This window comes from Gymnogyps californianus, chromosome 14, assembly GCF_018139145.2.
Source record: "Gymnogyps californianus isolate 813 chromosome 14, ASM1813914v2, whole genome shotgun sequence".
NCBI classification, from domain to species: Eukaryota; Metazoa; Chordata; class Aves; order Accipitriformes; family Cathartidae; genus Gymnogyps; species Gymnogyps californianus.
This window is the reverse complement of record NC_059484.1, coordinates 20523383-20539077: the sequence shown is the minus strand read 5'-3', so window position 1 is coordinate 20539077 and position 15695 is coordinate 20523383. Positions and strand designations below refer to the sequence as shown.

Below are 15695 nucleotides of genomic sequence, written 5' to 3'. Positions count from 1 at the left end.
ACGGAAAGAGCCACAGCCTTACAGGGCACAGTGCAGATGCACGACCCACCGTGTGCCCAGCATCGCCAGGAACAGTGAGAGTGGAACCGAAGATGCAACTGCGCACGCTTCAGCTTTTAAAGGTCTCTCCTTTCACAAACAGAAATAAGTAAATAAAGGACAGACCTAAAAGCAAGAGGCAAAAGGCCCAGTCTCAGCCCAGAGGCAGCTGCTGCAAACTTGTCCTTACAAATGCTGTGTGCAGACACCAGCCTGGAATACGGAGCTGGAGCATGAAACAGAGTGATGTCCAAGGGGCTCTATCCACTTGGGAAACTGGCTCTGCTCTCAGCACAGCTGACAGCTTCCAAAGATCTGCGGGGTTTTGGGGGTTTGCTTGTCTTTTTTTTTTTTTTTTTTTTTTTTTTTAAACTAGGTGCAGAGTTAATTCCCCGTGCAGCACCCGCTCAGCTGGAATGAATGTGACCCACTTCATCTGCATTTGTGTCATCTTGCTAAAAATGGTTCAGTTCGAGCATCGGGAGAGCATGCAGCCGGCAGCTCCACAGTGCTCCCCGCCAGAGACCCCTGGGACGCAGTCCTGCTGCCTACCAGCACTCACCCCTTTTCCTCCAGATTTCTGGTCAAACGGCACCATCGTGATCCGCTTCGATTCCCTCTGGTACGTGCAGTAATGCTTCACCCAGGAAGTCCCAAAGTGACCTACAAGCAAATGCAGTTTTTATTCCCAGAACTAGTACAGTTTCACTGCGCTCCTATTAATAACCTGTTAAAGTTTAACAATCATTTAACATGACAGATTTCTGTACCTACACTTCTTGTTGGACTTCGCAAGTGGATTAAGCATTATTACTCCCCTTCCGTTCAGGGGAAAGACTTTTTATCAGGCACTGCCAGTGATTCTCCCTCCCAGGGAGAACCTGGCTCCCACATTCCCACCTCAATATCCCACCCCTTGGGCCAATCCCTCTCTTTCACGGATTTTGTAGCCTGCTGAATTAGCCTTCGTGCCCCGCACCCTGATAAACCACCTTCCCCAGGTGCCCACTCGCCGCATCGCCCTAGCAGGCAGCTCCGCCACCCCAACACCTACGTTTCTCCTGCACATAGAGATAACCCTCCATCGTGTAGGGGCTGATGTTTTTGTGCTCGTGAGGATTCTCCTTCATCTTCTTCATCAAAGATTCAACCTCTGACCTTGTTCCTTCAAAACGATTCCTTGTCTGCAAATTAAAACAGGAATGCCTTCTCCAATGCATGGACCCAACGTGGTTTCCTCTGCAGCGAGGAGGCACCACGCAGGGGTGGGACCCCAGAGCTCGGTCACCACAGCCCATGTGGGAAATGGGACCAGGGGAGCCCACTGTCAGCCACAGGACAGGTTTTCTTCCTGGGCCTGGACTTAAGCTAAAACAAAAATATTATGACAATTGGCAAGTTGTTTGTATTACAAGTTTTGTGAAAAAGTCATTTCAAAAGAATGAAACCAGTCTGCGTCCTTGGGAGAAAAAGAGTAATTTTATAACAAGAGAGGAAAGCAAAGCTGCGATGCCAACAGGCCAAAGCCCTGCACACACATCCGACGTGCGGGCACCACGCACGCTGGCCACGGCCGCAGCGGGCAGAAGGGCTCTGCTCCACAGCCCGGAGACTGGGACGGCAAAAAGTGCTGCACTTCCCAGAACGAACAGCGCTTTGAAACGCTTGCAAAACGGTTTGGAACACTCACTAAAATCACAGGGCACGCAACGACGTCTGCCCGCTGGCTGACTCCTGGGGAAGCTGGGCCTCTGCCTTTGGTATGCCGTAGGGAATGAACTGCCATGTAGGCTGTGTACACGAGGTAGTGTTATTTACAAAAAACAATTTGCTTTCACAAGTCAAAGCCTTTGCTTGATGGCGCACAGAAAAAAGCAGAATAAAACCTTTACTAAAATATATCAAAAGTGTTAGCTAGCTCTGCAGGACAGTCACGGCGACGGGCACGTGGCACAGGCACATGGCACACTTACGTTCTGGATGCTGATTGTCAACTCTGTCTTGAAATCGCTGAAGTCCTTTGCAAGCTCATAGCCATGGTGGTAGAAAGTGAAAAGCCCCTGCAGAAAGGCCAGCAGCTGCGTTGGGGTAAAACGAATCAAGACGGTCAGTAGAGACCCACAGCCGCTTTCAGAGCAACCACTGCCGAGGGGAAGCATCCCTGCAGCTCCCCGGGGGCGGAGGGGCTTGCTGGCAGTCCCTGGGAAGATGCCCTGTTCGTTTCACTTTCAAAACCTCCTCTGAACGGACCCCGAAGCCAAGTCTGTGCTTCCTTCCCCCAAAGCCAAGGCAAGCCCCCGCCTCAGGACCCCTCGCCACCTCTGTCCCCCCTCCCTGCATCACCCAAGCCCCAGGGTCACTAAGAGCAGGGCCGGGAGGTGTCGGGCAAAGCAGGCAGCACACTGCCGTTCCCTGCTCTGCACCTCTCCTGACTCCGAGTTACTCTTCGCTCAGCGGGAATTACCTTTGCAAAGAGCCGGGGAGGTCTGGCACTTCCCAGAGGAGCTTTAAAGGACTTAGCACCTGAGCAAAGGTAGATCTTAGAAAACTTTTTTTTTCCCTATTTCTGTCACTCCTGCACTCTTTTTCCCTTGTGAACGTTAGTTACAGTTGTTTTTTCTTTCCCAGTCAAGCCTATTTTTCTTTTAATTGCCAGCAGGCCCCTCAGTCCAGCCCACCAAAACAGAGATGTCCACACAATAAAAAATGAAATGTTTCCAGCACGCACGTGGCCACCGAGCTAACGGCTCCGTGCCCCGAGGCTCACACGGGTGCTTTCTCCCCTCAAATCTCCCTCTGAGAGAGGGGCTGCAAGGTGAGGCTCAAGCCCCGCAGCCATCCCACCGCAGGGATGCCCCACACCGCAGCCCGGCTCCCCATGAGTCCCTGCTTCTCCATGCAATCCCCCATTTTTTGCAGGCTGAGGCGGCTTGACCGCTCACTTACAGGTTCCACGAACTCAAACATCTTCCTCTCCTGGACCTCTTGCACCTTGAAGACATACTCCAGGGAGACTTCGTAGAAATGCTGCCGAACCAGGTCCACCTGGCTGTCTGCCTGCAAGCGCCGGGGAGATTAAAGAGGAAATACGAAGTTACTACTGACCGGGAGCACTTGGCCTCATGACCAGAGGACATCTGGGTCTAATGGGAACGTGTCCATGCAGAACAAATTCAGCTTCAGACCCCAGTCCAGGGTTGGACAGATGGCACAGCTCTTTCTTCAGCTGAAAAATGACTCATGTTCTCACCTCCCTGACAGCTGTGTAGAAAAGCAAGCATTAGAAGCGAGAAAAATGAGAAGTCGCTGCATACTTGACAATAAAAGGCAATTCTCCACTTTCTGGAAAGCACCGCAACAGGAGACTGCATGGAGCGTCCCAGAGCCAAACCAGGCAGTACACGCACCCCACCACCCTCTCCAGCCAGCGCGTCACTTCAGCGGATCAGCAGACAGCAAATGCCCTCTGCTTTGCAGGTAAAGCCCAAGTGAGCAAAAATAGGGATATGCCCCAATCCCAGTGCACAAAAATAACCTTGTCACGCAGGCGGAGGGGAGCGGCTGCACTGAAAGTGGGGTGAGGGACACGGGTATCCCCGGCACACGTTGCTGTTACGTTTGCAAGTGACACTTTGCGTAGAGCAACCCGGGGCGTCACCGATGCCGGTGGTGCCCACGGGGAGGTCGGTCTGGCTGACCCACCATCCCTCTGACCTCAGTGCCAGTAAACTCAGCTGGGCAAAGAGCCTCACCCCCAGCACAAACCGCCATCGAGTCATTGCTCAATGTGAGACAAATTCTGTCCCAGCTGAGACCGGTGGGGTGCCCTCGCCAGCGTGACCCTCGCCGTGCCCAGGGCAGAGCCTGACCTCCAGGGAGAAGGATACGCTGTACCATACATCCCATCAGGGCCGGACATATGGCCGTTCCCGCGCTCTGCAAAACCCAGCTGGCAAATACCCGCTTGCATTTGAACAGCAGCTTACTCCTGATTTTCTGTGTGACACAGCCGTGAAATGGCCCCTTTTCCCCATGACCCGCCACCAGCATTTGTGCTGTGTGCCCATGGTGCGCAGGCTGAGGTATTTAGCAAACTGAGTTCTGAAAAGCAGAAAATATGATGCAATCAAATAACTTTGCCAGGAGTTAAATGGCAGATTAGACTCTGTGTGTTATTTAATTGGTCAACAGCCAAAGCAGCAGAGAATTCCCATGCTTTCCTCCTCTCCCCGCTGCGCCGCAGCAGTTGCACATGTGGCTGCTATCACCCTCCAGATGTAGACAGCAAGAGGAGGTTAGGAAATATAAAACACCAAATCTCCCAGACACAAACGCTCTTCTCTTAGGACATCAGGGCATCTAGTGAAGCTTCAGACTGCTCATAAACGGGTGGTGTTAACTTTCCTAAAATGCTGCCATCCCATCAGCACCTTTCCCACGCACATCTGCGGTGGCTGCAGCCCCCTGCCTGGAAAGCCCCTTGGCAGGCAGGGACCACGGCAGGCAGCCCCAGGGGAGGTGCCGGACCGGGGCGAGCGCTCCCACGCGCCGCTGGATGCCACATCCACGCTTCACAACCTACACGCTGGACTGCTCTTTCAAAGGCATCCCCCTCCTCCGTGGGGCCTGAGCCACCAAAACCAGTGTATGCTTCCTAGTGCCTCAGGGGAAGAGGCCCCAGCACCTGAACTTGGGAGCTGGCTCCGGCTGGCTCCAGCCCCCTCCCGCCCTCGCAGCAAAAGCCAAAGTCAACGTTTGGGGTAGAAAATGCCAGCAGATGGCACCAGCAGCCAGCGCTGCTCAACATGCACCAGCAGCCGCATCCCGCACACAGCCACTGCCCGCATCCCGCACACAGCCACCGCCCGCATCCCGCACCGCATCCCGCACACAGCCACCGCCCGCATCCCGCACCGCATCCCGCGCACAGCCACCGCCCGCATCCCGCACCGCATCCCGCGCACAGCCACCGCCCGCATCCCGCACCGCATCCCGCGCACAGCCACCGCCCGCATCCCGCACCGCATCCCGCCACAGCCACCGCCCGCATCCCGCACACAGCCACCGCCCGCATCCCGCACCGCATCCCGCACACAGCCACCGCCCGCATCCCGCACACAGCCACCACCCGCATCCCGCACCGCATCCCGCACACAGCCACCACCCGCATCCCGCACACAGCCACCACCCGCATCCCGCACCGCATCCCGCACACAGCCACCGCCCGCATCCCGCACACAGCCACCGCCCGCATCCCGCACACAGCCACCGCCCGCATCCCGCACACAGCCACCGCCCGCATCCCGCACACAGCCACCGCCCGCATCCCGCACACAGCCACCGCCCGCATCCCGCACACAGCCACCGCCCGCATCCCGCACCGCATCCCGCGCACAGCCACCGCCCGCATCCCGCACCGCATCCCGCGCACAGCCACCGCCCGCATCCCGCACCGCATCCCGCGCACAGCCACCGCCCGCATCCCGCACCGCATCCCGCGCACAGCCACCGCCCGCATCCCGCACCGCATCCCGCGCACAGCCACCGCCCGCATCCCGCACCGCATCCCGCGCACAGCCACCGCCCGCATCCCGCACCGCATCCCGCACACAGCCACCGCCCGCATCCCGCACCGCATCCCGCACACAGCCACCACCCGCATCCCGCACACAGCCACCACCCGCATCCCGCACCGCATCCCGCACACAGCCACCGCCCGCATCCCGCACACAGCCACCGCCCGCATCCCGCACACAGCCACCGCCCGCATCCCGCACACAGCCACCGCCCGCATCCCGCACACAGCCACCGCCCGCATCCCGCACACAGCCACCGCCCGCATCCCGCACACAGCCACCGCCCGCATCCCGCACACAGCCACCGCCCGCATCCCGCACACAGCCACCGCCCGCATCCCGCACACAGCCACCGCCCGCATCCCGCACACAGCCACCGCCCGCATCCCGCACCGCATCCGCACACAGCCACGCCCGCATCCCGCACACAGCCACCGCCCGCATCCCGCACCGCGTCCCGCACACAGCCACCACCCGCATCCCGCACCGCATCCTGCACACAGCCACCGCCCGCATCCCGCACCGCATCCCACACACATTCACCGCCTGCATCCCGCGTGGCATCGCACTGCCCTGCTGCCCTGGGCTCCCGGGCAGCCCCGCAGGGCCATACTCTGTCCAGGGCACAGGATCACACCTCTAAAAGTCACTGCTGCAACCTGACAGCCACAAGTGGCTCCTTCCCTCCCCAGAAATAAATTCTTCCATTCCTGTGTCTCACAATAGTATTTCAAACACGAACTAAAACAGAGGTTTAAAGGGTTATTTAAAAGCCACGAGAACAGGACGCTCCATCTTCTGGGACATATGGTTGCTTCCACATGCTAAGTTATTTACAAACCCAGAACACCTATGCAAGGACAAAGCTGGCTCGCAGGCATGTCAACACTGATTCTTACCCTTCTTCAACCCTGAGTTGGTGGAAGATGATTATTTGTGCCACAGATATACCTGCTCTCTTGAGTCCCCAACTCTGCTGGGCACCGTACCACCACCTGAGCTATCCCAGTGCAGGAGCCATCACCTGTGCCCACCAGTTCCCCCAGAAATGGCTCAGCGGCACACCAGCATCATGCCCAAAAGCCAGGATGTGCACCCTGCAGGGACCAACCCAGCTCTGGGCCAGTGCAGGAATTCCAAACTTGGAAGAAGTGATTGAAAACTCAGTGTACTCATCCAGTAAGAACATTTGGCACAGCAACAAGCTACAACCCGAGTCAGTAACAGGCTCCTAAAGCAGTTTAAAAGCACTAAGCCTGATCCCTCCTCCCATGGAGCCCAAAGCCAGTGCAGCCACTTTCGGAGAAGGGAACTAAACATCCGTGATTTGTGCTGGCACAAGGGAAGCCTGCAGCAGAACCAGTTCCCTTCTGTTGCACTCTTTAATTATAAACTCTCTCTCCTTTTTGATTGCTATCCATTTTGGGATCTCTCTGATTTACTCACCAGAACAGCTCCGTCCCCTTTGATTAGAGGACCAGGGGAAAACCCGCCACTCGCAGACAGAATGAGGAAAAAGATGAGTTTACAGCCAGGAGAACCAATGCTATAAGCTGCATAAAGCATTCAAAAAGCTCACCACAGTTACTGCTAGACATGGAAAACCAGAGGTTGCTCTCACCTCCTGAAGCTGGGATTCTTTCTTCTTAGAAGACAAGTTTAAGTGCTTTTCTAGGACACCACAATACTTCTCTGTCTCCTTGTCGTATTTCTTTTTGGCGTCCTACAAAACAGAACAAAAAGTGTGATGCTGAACACAACGGCACTGGAGCAGCCGCGAGGATTCACGGCATCCCTACGGCATCGGGCAGGACTGCAAGTCCCAGGCGGGAGCTAAGCCCATTCTGCACAGCATGAGACGGGACCAAGGCCAAGGGGCATCAGCTGGAAGCAGGTGAAGCTGCTTTTATCCGTGACCATTGGACAGCTACAGGAAAGCGGCTTATGCTGCCAAAATCCAAGACTTGGGGGAGCCCCTTCTCTATTCCCAGGGCCCAAGGCTCGGCAAAACATCCAGATCCAGGGCTGGTCCAAAGACAACACAGCGAGGAAAGCGCTGGCTAACCGGCTAACCAGCACATCATCACAATTTCACAGCCCATCCTGCCACCCCTCGCAATGGGTTATCATCCTGTGTGTCACTCAGGACGATGACACAGTAATTTGGCTGTTTGTGGCAAAGCGTTAAAGGAGGATGTCAACTTTAACTATTCTTTTGCACCTCTCATCCCAGCCTCGCCACCCCGACACGCCAGTATGAAATCCACCGCTGACACCTGCTAATAACCGGCTCCTTTCTGAAGGACCCCTTTTTGTCTTTTTTTTTTTTTTTAGCTGCATGAACCAGGACAGCCTGGCCAGGCTGGGCTGCACCGCCGTGCCGCCGCGGCTCCCGTGCCAGCGAGGAGCTGGGCGCACCGCTGCCATGCAAACACGGCCCTGCCGGGCTGGCATTTGCTTCTTGCAGGCAGCAGCAGGTTGTTATAACAACAGGAGAGCTGCAGACAGCGGTTTTAATTTCAGAACAAAGGCAGGAAAGAAAGGGGGGGCCAGGCTGTCTCACAGCCGCCCTCAGCCACACCAGTGCTTCCCCGGCTCGCCCGTCCTGCCAGAAGCCGTCCAAATTCCCCTGCAGCCACCCAGTGACACACCAGGGGTGGGGAGCACAGACCGGGGAGCTCAGGCGACTGGGAACCCCTCTAAGAAAATGCTAGTTCTTCCTTGGAGTAAGGAAAAAAAGTTCAGCTGGCATATGATTTTTGGCCCTTGGCACCTTACTTGGTTGTGGGTGAACTCAGAACACTGAGGCATTTTCCCAGAAGCTGGATCATCCCCATGTCCATCCCGCAGCAGCGCACCACCTCCTCCCATGCCCGTGGCCCGCAGGGCCCATCCCTGCAGCAAGCCAGGTCCCGGCCACCACCGTGGCCATCGCCGCATGGCTCTGGGCTCTGCTCCTGAGCCCGAGCAGGGGCTCCCAGAGGAGACGGCAGCTCAGTGCAGCCGCAGCTTACCTTAGCGCCCCGATCTGCTCCTTGCGAAACTTCTCCAGCGGCGTGATCAACACCTCACTGGCATTCTCGATCTATGGGCAAAGACAGGCACAACTCACCTGCCACCTTTTGCCCAGCCCAGCCCCAGACACCCGAGCCGCTCTACAGCCTTTCCCACGGAAACCTTCCTGCGGCCCGTGGAAACCCGCGTGCTTCACCCCCTCCGGCTCTGGGCTGGCCGAGGCCTGGGGGAGGCTGAGGGGCTTGCACCAAACCTGCTCCTCACCCCAGCGAGTCCCACCAGCACCAGCGCTGGCCATTTTCCAACAGCAAGACACCACTATGCTCTTCAAGTGTGCCCCCACCACCAAGTTCACCCTCCCCTCCCTCCGTTCTCCCCTGCAGCTCTGGGCAAGGGAAGGGGCACCAGGGCTTGCAGCACGCCACGGTGCCCCGGGCACCACACCACCCACCGTGGGCAGAGCCGCCAGCGGCGGCAGCAGTGCCACCACCCCCCCGCTCCCGGCACACGCGGCCGTACCATGCGCATCCGCTCATCCTCCAGGTTCCGCAGCACCGTGGCGAACTCCTGCAGAGACTTGGCTGGAAGGGACATACCCGTACGGTCAGCATTTAACAACATTTTATTTTCTTTTTAAATTAAGAGAGAGATTGAACAGGGGTTTTTTGTTTGTCTGTGTTTTGGGGGGCTTGGGGAGTTGGTTGTTTGGGGTTTTTAATCACCTTTGCTCTCTCCCTAGAAAGGCTTCCACTTGCCTACAGAAGCAACTGTTAGCAGAGCATCCCCAGCACCGTGTTCCCACCTCCAGACAGAAACACTGCACCTTCGTCTCGAACCTGCCCTACCCAATGGCCGGTTGCTGATCAGCCCTACAGCTCAGCGCTGCTCTCAGCCGTGCTCGGTGCACGAGTGGCAGCTCACCAGCATGTGCATCGCAGCAAGGGGACTTGGACAAGAAAGCTATTTTTGCCAAGAGACTGGGCACAAACAAATAAGCAAAGTTAAATCAGGGCTAAAGCTCATTTGCTCTCCTGGCTCCAGATGATGTGCACCATAAGCTCTAGAAGTTCAGCTGGGGCAGAAGCAGGATAACATGGAGTGAAGCGGCTGAAGCTGCTGCCCTGCGCCACGAAAAGCTCCATGGTGGAGCCGGGCTCGGCTGGGAGAGCACTGCCAGGCTCTGTACTGCTGGCTCCTGCCGGCACAGCGGGTGCCTGCTGGGTCCTTTACTCCTGCAGCCAGGCAGCAAGGCTGCTGCTCCTCTTCAGATCACAGCCCCTTGCAGTTTATTTCGCCATGCCCACATCTCCAGATCCCTGCTCTCCATGCAAAAGGGCTGGATAATCTAGATGGTTTCAGATACGGGCAATCTTCTTCCTTTCCTATCTGGCAGATCTAGATTTAGGCCAAGAAGCAACAACTGATTTCCTTGGGCAGGCTTTGCTGATGTTGAACCAGGAGAAACATGCCGTTTCCAGAGAGCGGGAAAGCACCCAGACAAATTCCTCATCCTCGTGCATGTTTCTCCCCCATGCTCGCTCAGCTCAGGGGTCTGGAGCGTGCTTTCAGGGCTACCCATGGCACCAGCACCCAGGACTCACCGATGCAGATCTCATCATCCGTTTCAGCATCGCCGATGCAGCGGAATTTAAACTCATTGAGGGAGTCCGCAAACTTGCGCTTGGCTGCCGACAGGTCTGCCAAGAGAGCGGGAGAGGGGAAAACGCAGATGTTAGAAAAGGAAAAAGCCCACTAACAGCACGATGCAGGCAGACGCGTAATCCCAGCCGGCAAGTCCCCATGGAGGGATCCATCCAACGGGGCCCCCCTGGCACCAGGAAAGCCCTGAGAGCACTGCCCTTCTCCTGCACCTGCCCCAGGGACGGGGCTCTGCTCGCCTGCCTACACTACAGGAGATGAAACCTCAAAATACCATGAGAACCATGCCGGAGCTCAAGCCCAGTGCCACAGGGCAGTGGCAAACGGTGATGCAGGGTGGCACTGCCGGGGCAGCTCCCGCACTGCCCCTCAAGAGACAGCACCTCTGCACAGGCTCCCAGTCCTGCTGAACGAAGTCACCATGTACGGGCGATAATGCAGAGGTTTATTGCTTTCCAAGCTGCAGATTCTCCCCGAGATCTGAATCCTATTAAGTTCTTACTGGCAGTGACCTGAGCGGATCCAGGACTGGCTTTTCGAACCGGCCCCATAACCCTGCACAGGCAGACACACACGCTCCTGGGCATGGCAAGGCCACCGGCTTGGAGGGGAACTTGTACTTGAGCAACGCGAGAGACTGCAGGCACTCAGATGGCATTAGGAAGATGTAATGCTAATTCCCCTGTGCATTTCTTCACTCAAAGTCCAAAAGTTCAGTGGTTTTTTTTCCTTTCCGAGCACAGGTGAAAAACGTGCATGTGCACGCAAAGGCCGTTTCCTCCTCTCGGACACCAACAGCCAACAGATAACCACAAAAGAATTCTAGTGTTTTGCTTTCCCCATGGGATAAGGGAGTTTGCAGCTTTCTCCAAGCATTAAAGCTGTTCTCTCAGTGTCTCTGCTTAAAGCCCTGGGGCTAATCCTGCCCACAGTTCAGTCCCGGCTGCCTTTGCACAACTGCTTCCTAAGGCAGCAGGAAACCACCCAGCAAATGCAGGCAGGGAGAGGGAAAGCGCCGGGAGCTTTCCCGCGGAAAAGGACAGCGGGGGCTTCTCCAAGGAGCAGCCAAGGAGCCACGGCCGTGGGGACCCGGGAGCGGAGCATCCACGCTTTCAAAGCGTGGTTCAGACGAAACAGCATTTGCATTTTCCTCCCTGGACGAGGGAACAAGCACTGCTGACACCCTGCCCGTGACAGGGGCTGCCGGGAGCCTCTGCCTGCACCTATGGCAGCAGACCATACGTTTTTCGGGGCAGCTTCCAGGGTGCTCCTGCTGGGGTTTAAAAGAGGGACTCACGGGAGGTGGGAGGGTTTGCTCCAGCTCTGTGGCTCAGGCGCCGATGGTGTGAAGCAGGCGAAGGGCACCAGAGGCACCAGGACAGCCCCTGGGCAGCTCTCCGGGCACACCACAGCGTGAGGGCAGCTGCCTGCATGCCCGGGGAAGGGCAGGGCTGGGGGCGGCTGGCAGCACCCCCCGTGCAGCTCTCCCTGCTCTCCTCCACATGCCTGTGCTGTTGCTGTCCGCAGCAGAGCAGCCCCCCTTCCCTCGCCAGGGCAGCCGGAGGGCTCGGGGACTTTAACCCAGTCCCCAGAGCCGGGTGGCCTCCTCTGGAATAATAACGAAGATGACGTTAATGATTTAAGGAGCCATTTCCTCTTCCCTAGCTCTGTGCTGACCATCAGCCACCAGCCACGCTCTCCCTGCCACATACTGTGGCCTCACCGATACCCTGCCTGTGTTATGCGGGGCACGTCCCCAGCCAAACCAGACCTGCTGTGACATCCCTCATGCCCACCGCCAGCTGGGCAGGACCCCAGAGCCAGAGGCTGCTCCAGCACAGGGACGAACACCCAGGGGGGAGCCGAGCTCCGGCGGCCCAGGGCAGGGTGACCAGCATTTGCACAGCACCCCTTGCCAGAGCCATCCCTCCTCACTGAGAGCGAGGAAGAGGTCGGGGCTCTGCAGCCACCAGGCACAGGGACCAGGCACGAGCCAGAGCGAAGCCAAGAAGCCTTCGGAGCCGGCGGCGCCCGACAGCAATGGCCCGCGGTGCTTATAAATAGGCAAGGGAGAGGCAGGGGGAGAAGGAGATAACTCCCGGTGCGACAGCGATAAAGGAAGATCGCTGGCAGCCACTCGCTGAACGACACAGCCAAGTCGCAGGGGCGAAGCCGATGCTAAAATTAGCAGCAGGCTCAGCCAGAAAAGGAGAGGGGGCACCCGCACCCACACCATACGTCTGGGAGCAAACAAGGAGCCGGTGAGGAGGGGTCCCATCATCCTCCCTGTGCCACGTTAGACCCATCCATGCCCCTAGCATTCTGTTTTCCTAAAAGCTTGAACCTCTCATCTACATTTTGGGGAAAAACACCTCCAGTGGAAGCAGCCAAAGCTCCCGGCTGCGCTGCAGGCAGGGGCACACAGGGAAAGCAGGGTGGCCCCTCCATGGGCCAGCTCAGCTCCTGAGGCTTCTTCTTCCCCAGGGCTGTGGACGAGCAAACCCAAAATCCTACAAAGGCTCAACAGAAACTTCTGCTTCCTCCTGTGCACGAGTAAAACCACCCAGACCCCGCGCATGAGTCACAGCCGGGCTGCGCCGAGGGCTGCGAAAGTTTTGCTTCCAAGTTCTCCGGCTGGCTTCATCAGTCAACCGCAACATCAGGGAAAACCACCACAAAGCCAGAACAATCCTTCCGCCTGAGCAACGCGACCAGCTCGGGGTCCGGGCAGCACCGGATGGTGGTCCTGCAAGGACAGGAGCTGGGCCGGCCGGGATGGATCCAGGGATGCACAGGTGCTGGCAGAAGCAGCGAGGCTGCGGGGACAGCGCAGTGGCAGCCAGCCCAGGGGTGCCCCGACGTGGGTGCGCAGCCTGCAGCCCTGCTGCCGATGACCCTTTCCTGCGCCCATCGCGCCTCGCAGCTGCAGCACAGAGCACTGAAGATCTCCAGGGGCAGCAAGGAAAGCGCGATGTCTGGCAGAGACACCCCAGGAGGTGAAAACAGCCCTGCACAAGCTGCTGAAACACTGGGAGGGCAAGCGGTGGCCCCTGCCGCTTCAGGCTGCAGCCACCTCGGGAGGGTCTGGGGTGCAGCCTCAGCCCGGGGCTGCCGCCATGGAGCCACGCGCCCGCCTGCACCCAGGATCCGAGACAAAACCACACAGAGAAAACGCTGGCCAAGCAGCAGCGAAGCAGATCTCCGTCCCACCTGCAAGGTAATGCCTGCGTACGTGCTAATGCAGCCGAGGCTCCTCTGCCCAGCACACCACAACGCGCGGTGAGTGCGCCTGAACTACCATCTCTGGTCAATACACGTTGTGCTCAAGTAACAGCTACACGTGCCGTCCGAAGCCCTGTCCTCCCCTCCGCTCCAACACAGGACCATCCTGCCCCACAGCCCCCACGTCCATGACTCATTCCTTTCCCCTCTGCAGGCTGATCGCCCCACGGGGGTTGCTATCACAGTCCTCCTCCTCCTCCTCGTCACCTCCCATGGCTCCCCATTCACACCCCCGGGCTGGCGGGGATGAGACAATCCCTTCGGGAAAGTCCACTTGAGAGAAAACAGGCACTCGCACCACATGCCAGAGGTCCAGCTGTGTAGCTACAGCAACCAACAATCTAAATAAAATGCCCTTTTAAAAGCGATGTATCAGCTCGTTACTGCGATACAGGGTTACCCGCTCAACCGCTTCCAGGAGCAGCCCAGCAGCGCTCCCCTTCCCGAGCACTTTCCCTTCCTGGAAGAGGGTTTATGAGCTGAACTGGGTGCAATGGGGGAGAAAACTGCAGACGACGGGGACAAGTGATGCGGAAGGAGATGTGACCTCACAGACGGCAGAGGTACCGGCAGGGGCCTGTCCTGGCAAGGAGGGAGTTGGAGCTGAACTCTGAGGTCTGATCCTGTCTTTCCTGGCAGCAAGTCAGAGAGCAGCGATCAAAGCGCCCGGCATCGCTCGTCCGTCAGCATGGCAAAACTGAGCAGCATGAAGGTGCGGGCAGGGGATCTGCCTCCGGGCTGCTCCCTGCCTGCTGTGGCTTCATCAGTTCCTGCACAACTCCTGAGCCCCAGCTTTGCTTTTTTTGTGACCAGTCCTTTAGTAGACGTTCAGGAACCAATTTTGGCCGTGCCCCTCAAACGCCTCCACTCTGCTCCCACAGTAGGGGACGGAGCATCTCACGGAGCCCTGCCCTGCCGGCACCCAGGGTCCTGCCCAGGCGTGCACCACGGAAGCAGCCACTTGCAGAGTCAGAGCAGGGGCACGCGGTGTGCCACCAAATACCACAGCACCCATCCCTCGCACAGCAAAGACACGCTCAGCATCCTCACCATCCACCGCATCTGCACCATCCACTGCAGGAACAGTGCGGAGAGGGGAAAGCTCCCAGCAGGACAGAGGGCAACTGCCTGCGCCTGGAGGCAGCCCCCAGTTAACCCCTTTGCCTGTCCCTCCTCCCTCACGCCTGGCTCAGGGGTCAGCCCGCTTCTCCCCTGGTACCCCACATCTCCCCTGGTACCCCACATCTCTCCTCCTTCCTCCACCAGCCAGCGAGCCGGATAATTGCTGGCTGAGTTCCCGTCCCAGCCTCACACCTCCAGGCACCGGGGCTCCCTCTAAACCTGGCTGAAGCGAACGTTACTCCAGCCCGCAGCACCCCTGCTGCAAGGGATCACCTCGCACTCCCACTGTCCGTCCTCCCGGATCACCCTGGCATCCCTCCTCCTCCTCCTCCTCAGCTATTGAGAGTTAAATCTTCTTTCTGGGAAGTGGTTGCTGTTACTGCAATGAGACTGAAGTGGTTGGTTTTTTACATAAAAAGCCCCTTCCAGAGGAATTTGGAACTATTGAAAAAGGCCATTTATAGAAGGAAGACGTCATGATTTCACAACCCTCCTCCATGTGTACAGCACCCCGGGTGCAATGGGGACGACCCCGTCCCAGCCAGGTCCACGGCCGGCACCGCAGAGGGGCAGCCCCCCTGCGCAGGTCTCCCCCAGGACACACTGCTGTGAGACGGGGCAGCCCTGTTCCCGGGGCGCAGGCATCCGATCTAACACATCCCCAGTCCGGGTGACTCAGCACAAAGAGCTTCAACCACTTCAGGGAAGTCACTCGCACCGCTCTCTCCCGATCACTGGCTCCCAGCTCTTTTCCCAGCTTTATTCCTCAGCCGGACATCTCAGCTCTGTGCAACACCCCTACCACCCCCACTCCTTGTGTTCAGCATTTAAAACATTTTCAGGCTTTCCCAAAGGGACCACAGAGGTAAGGTGTGCTGAAACCTGAAAGCCTGGGAGCTTTTCCCTTAAATCAAAATTTATAAGGGGCTGAGAAGAGATTGCAACTCCTCCACTTGGGTGCTTTTCCTGGCTAGGATGGACAGCTGGGAAACGTGACCACAG

At 57.8% G+C, this 15695-nt stretch overlaps 1 protein-coding gene across 1 annotated transcript in view; it reads right to left on the bottom strand.

The window, feature by feature from the left end:
* The window catches only part of ARHGAP26 (Rho GTPase activating protein 26), a 157051-nt gene that overhangs the window by 122848 nt on the left and 18508 nt on the right, over positions 1-15695 (bottom strand). Inside the window, 8 exon segments of the mRNA XM_050905360.1 lie at positions 602-702; positions 1094-1223; positions 2013-2117; positions 2986-3096; positions 7237-7338; positions 8620-8700; positions 9150-9211; positions 10232-10327. Coding sequence (XP_050761317.1) covers positions 602-702; positions 1094-1223; positions 2013-2117; positions 2986-3096; positions 7237-7338; positions 8620-8700; positions 9150-9211; positions 10232-10327 — 788 coding nt within the window.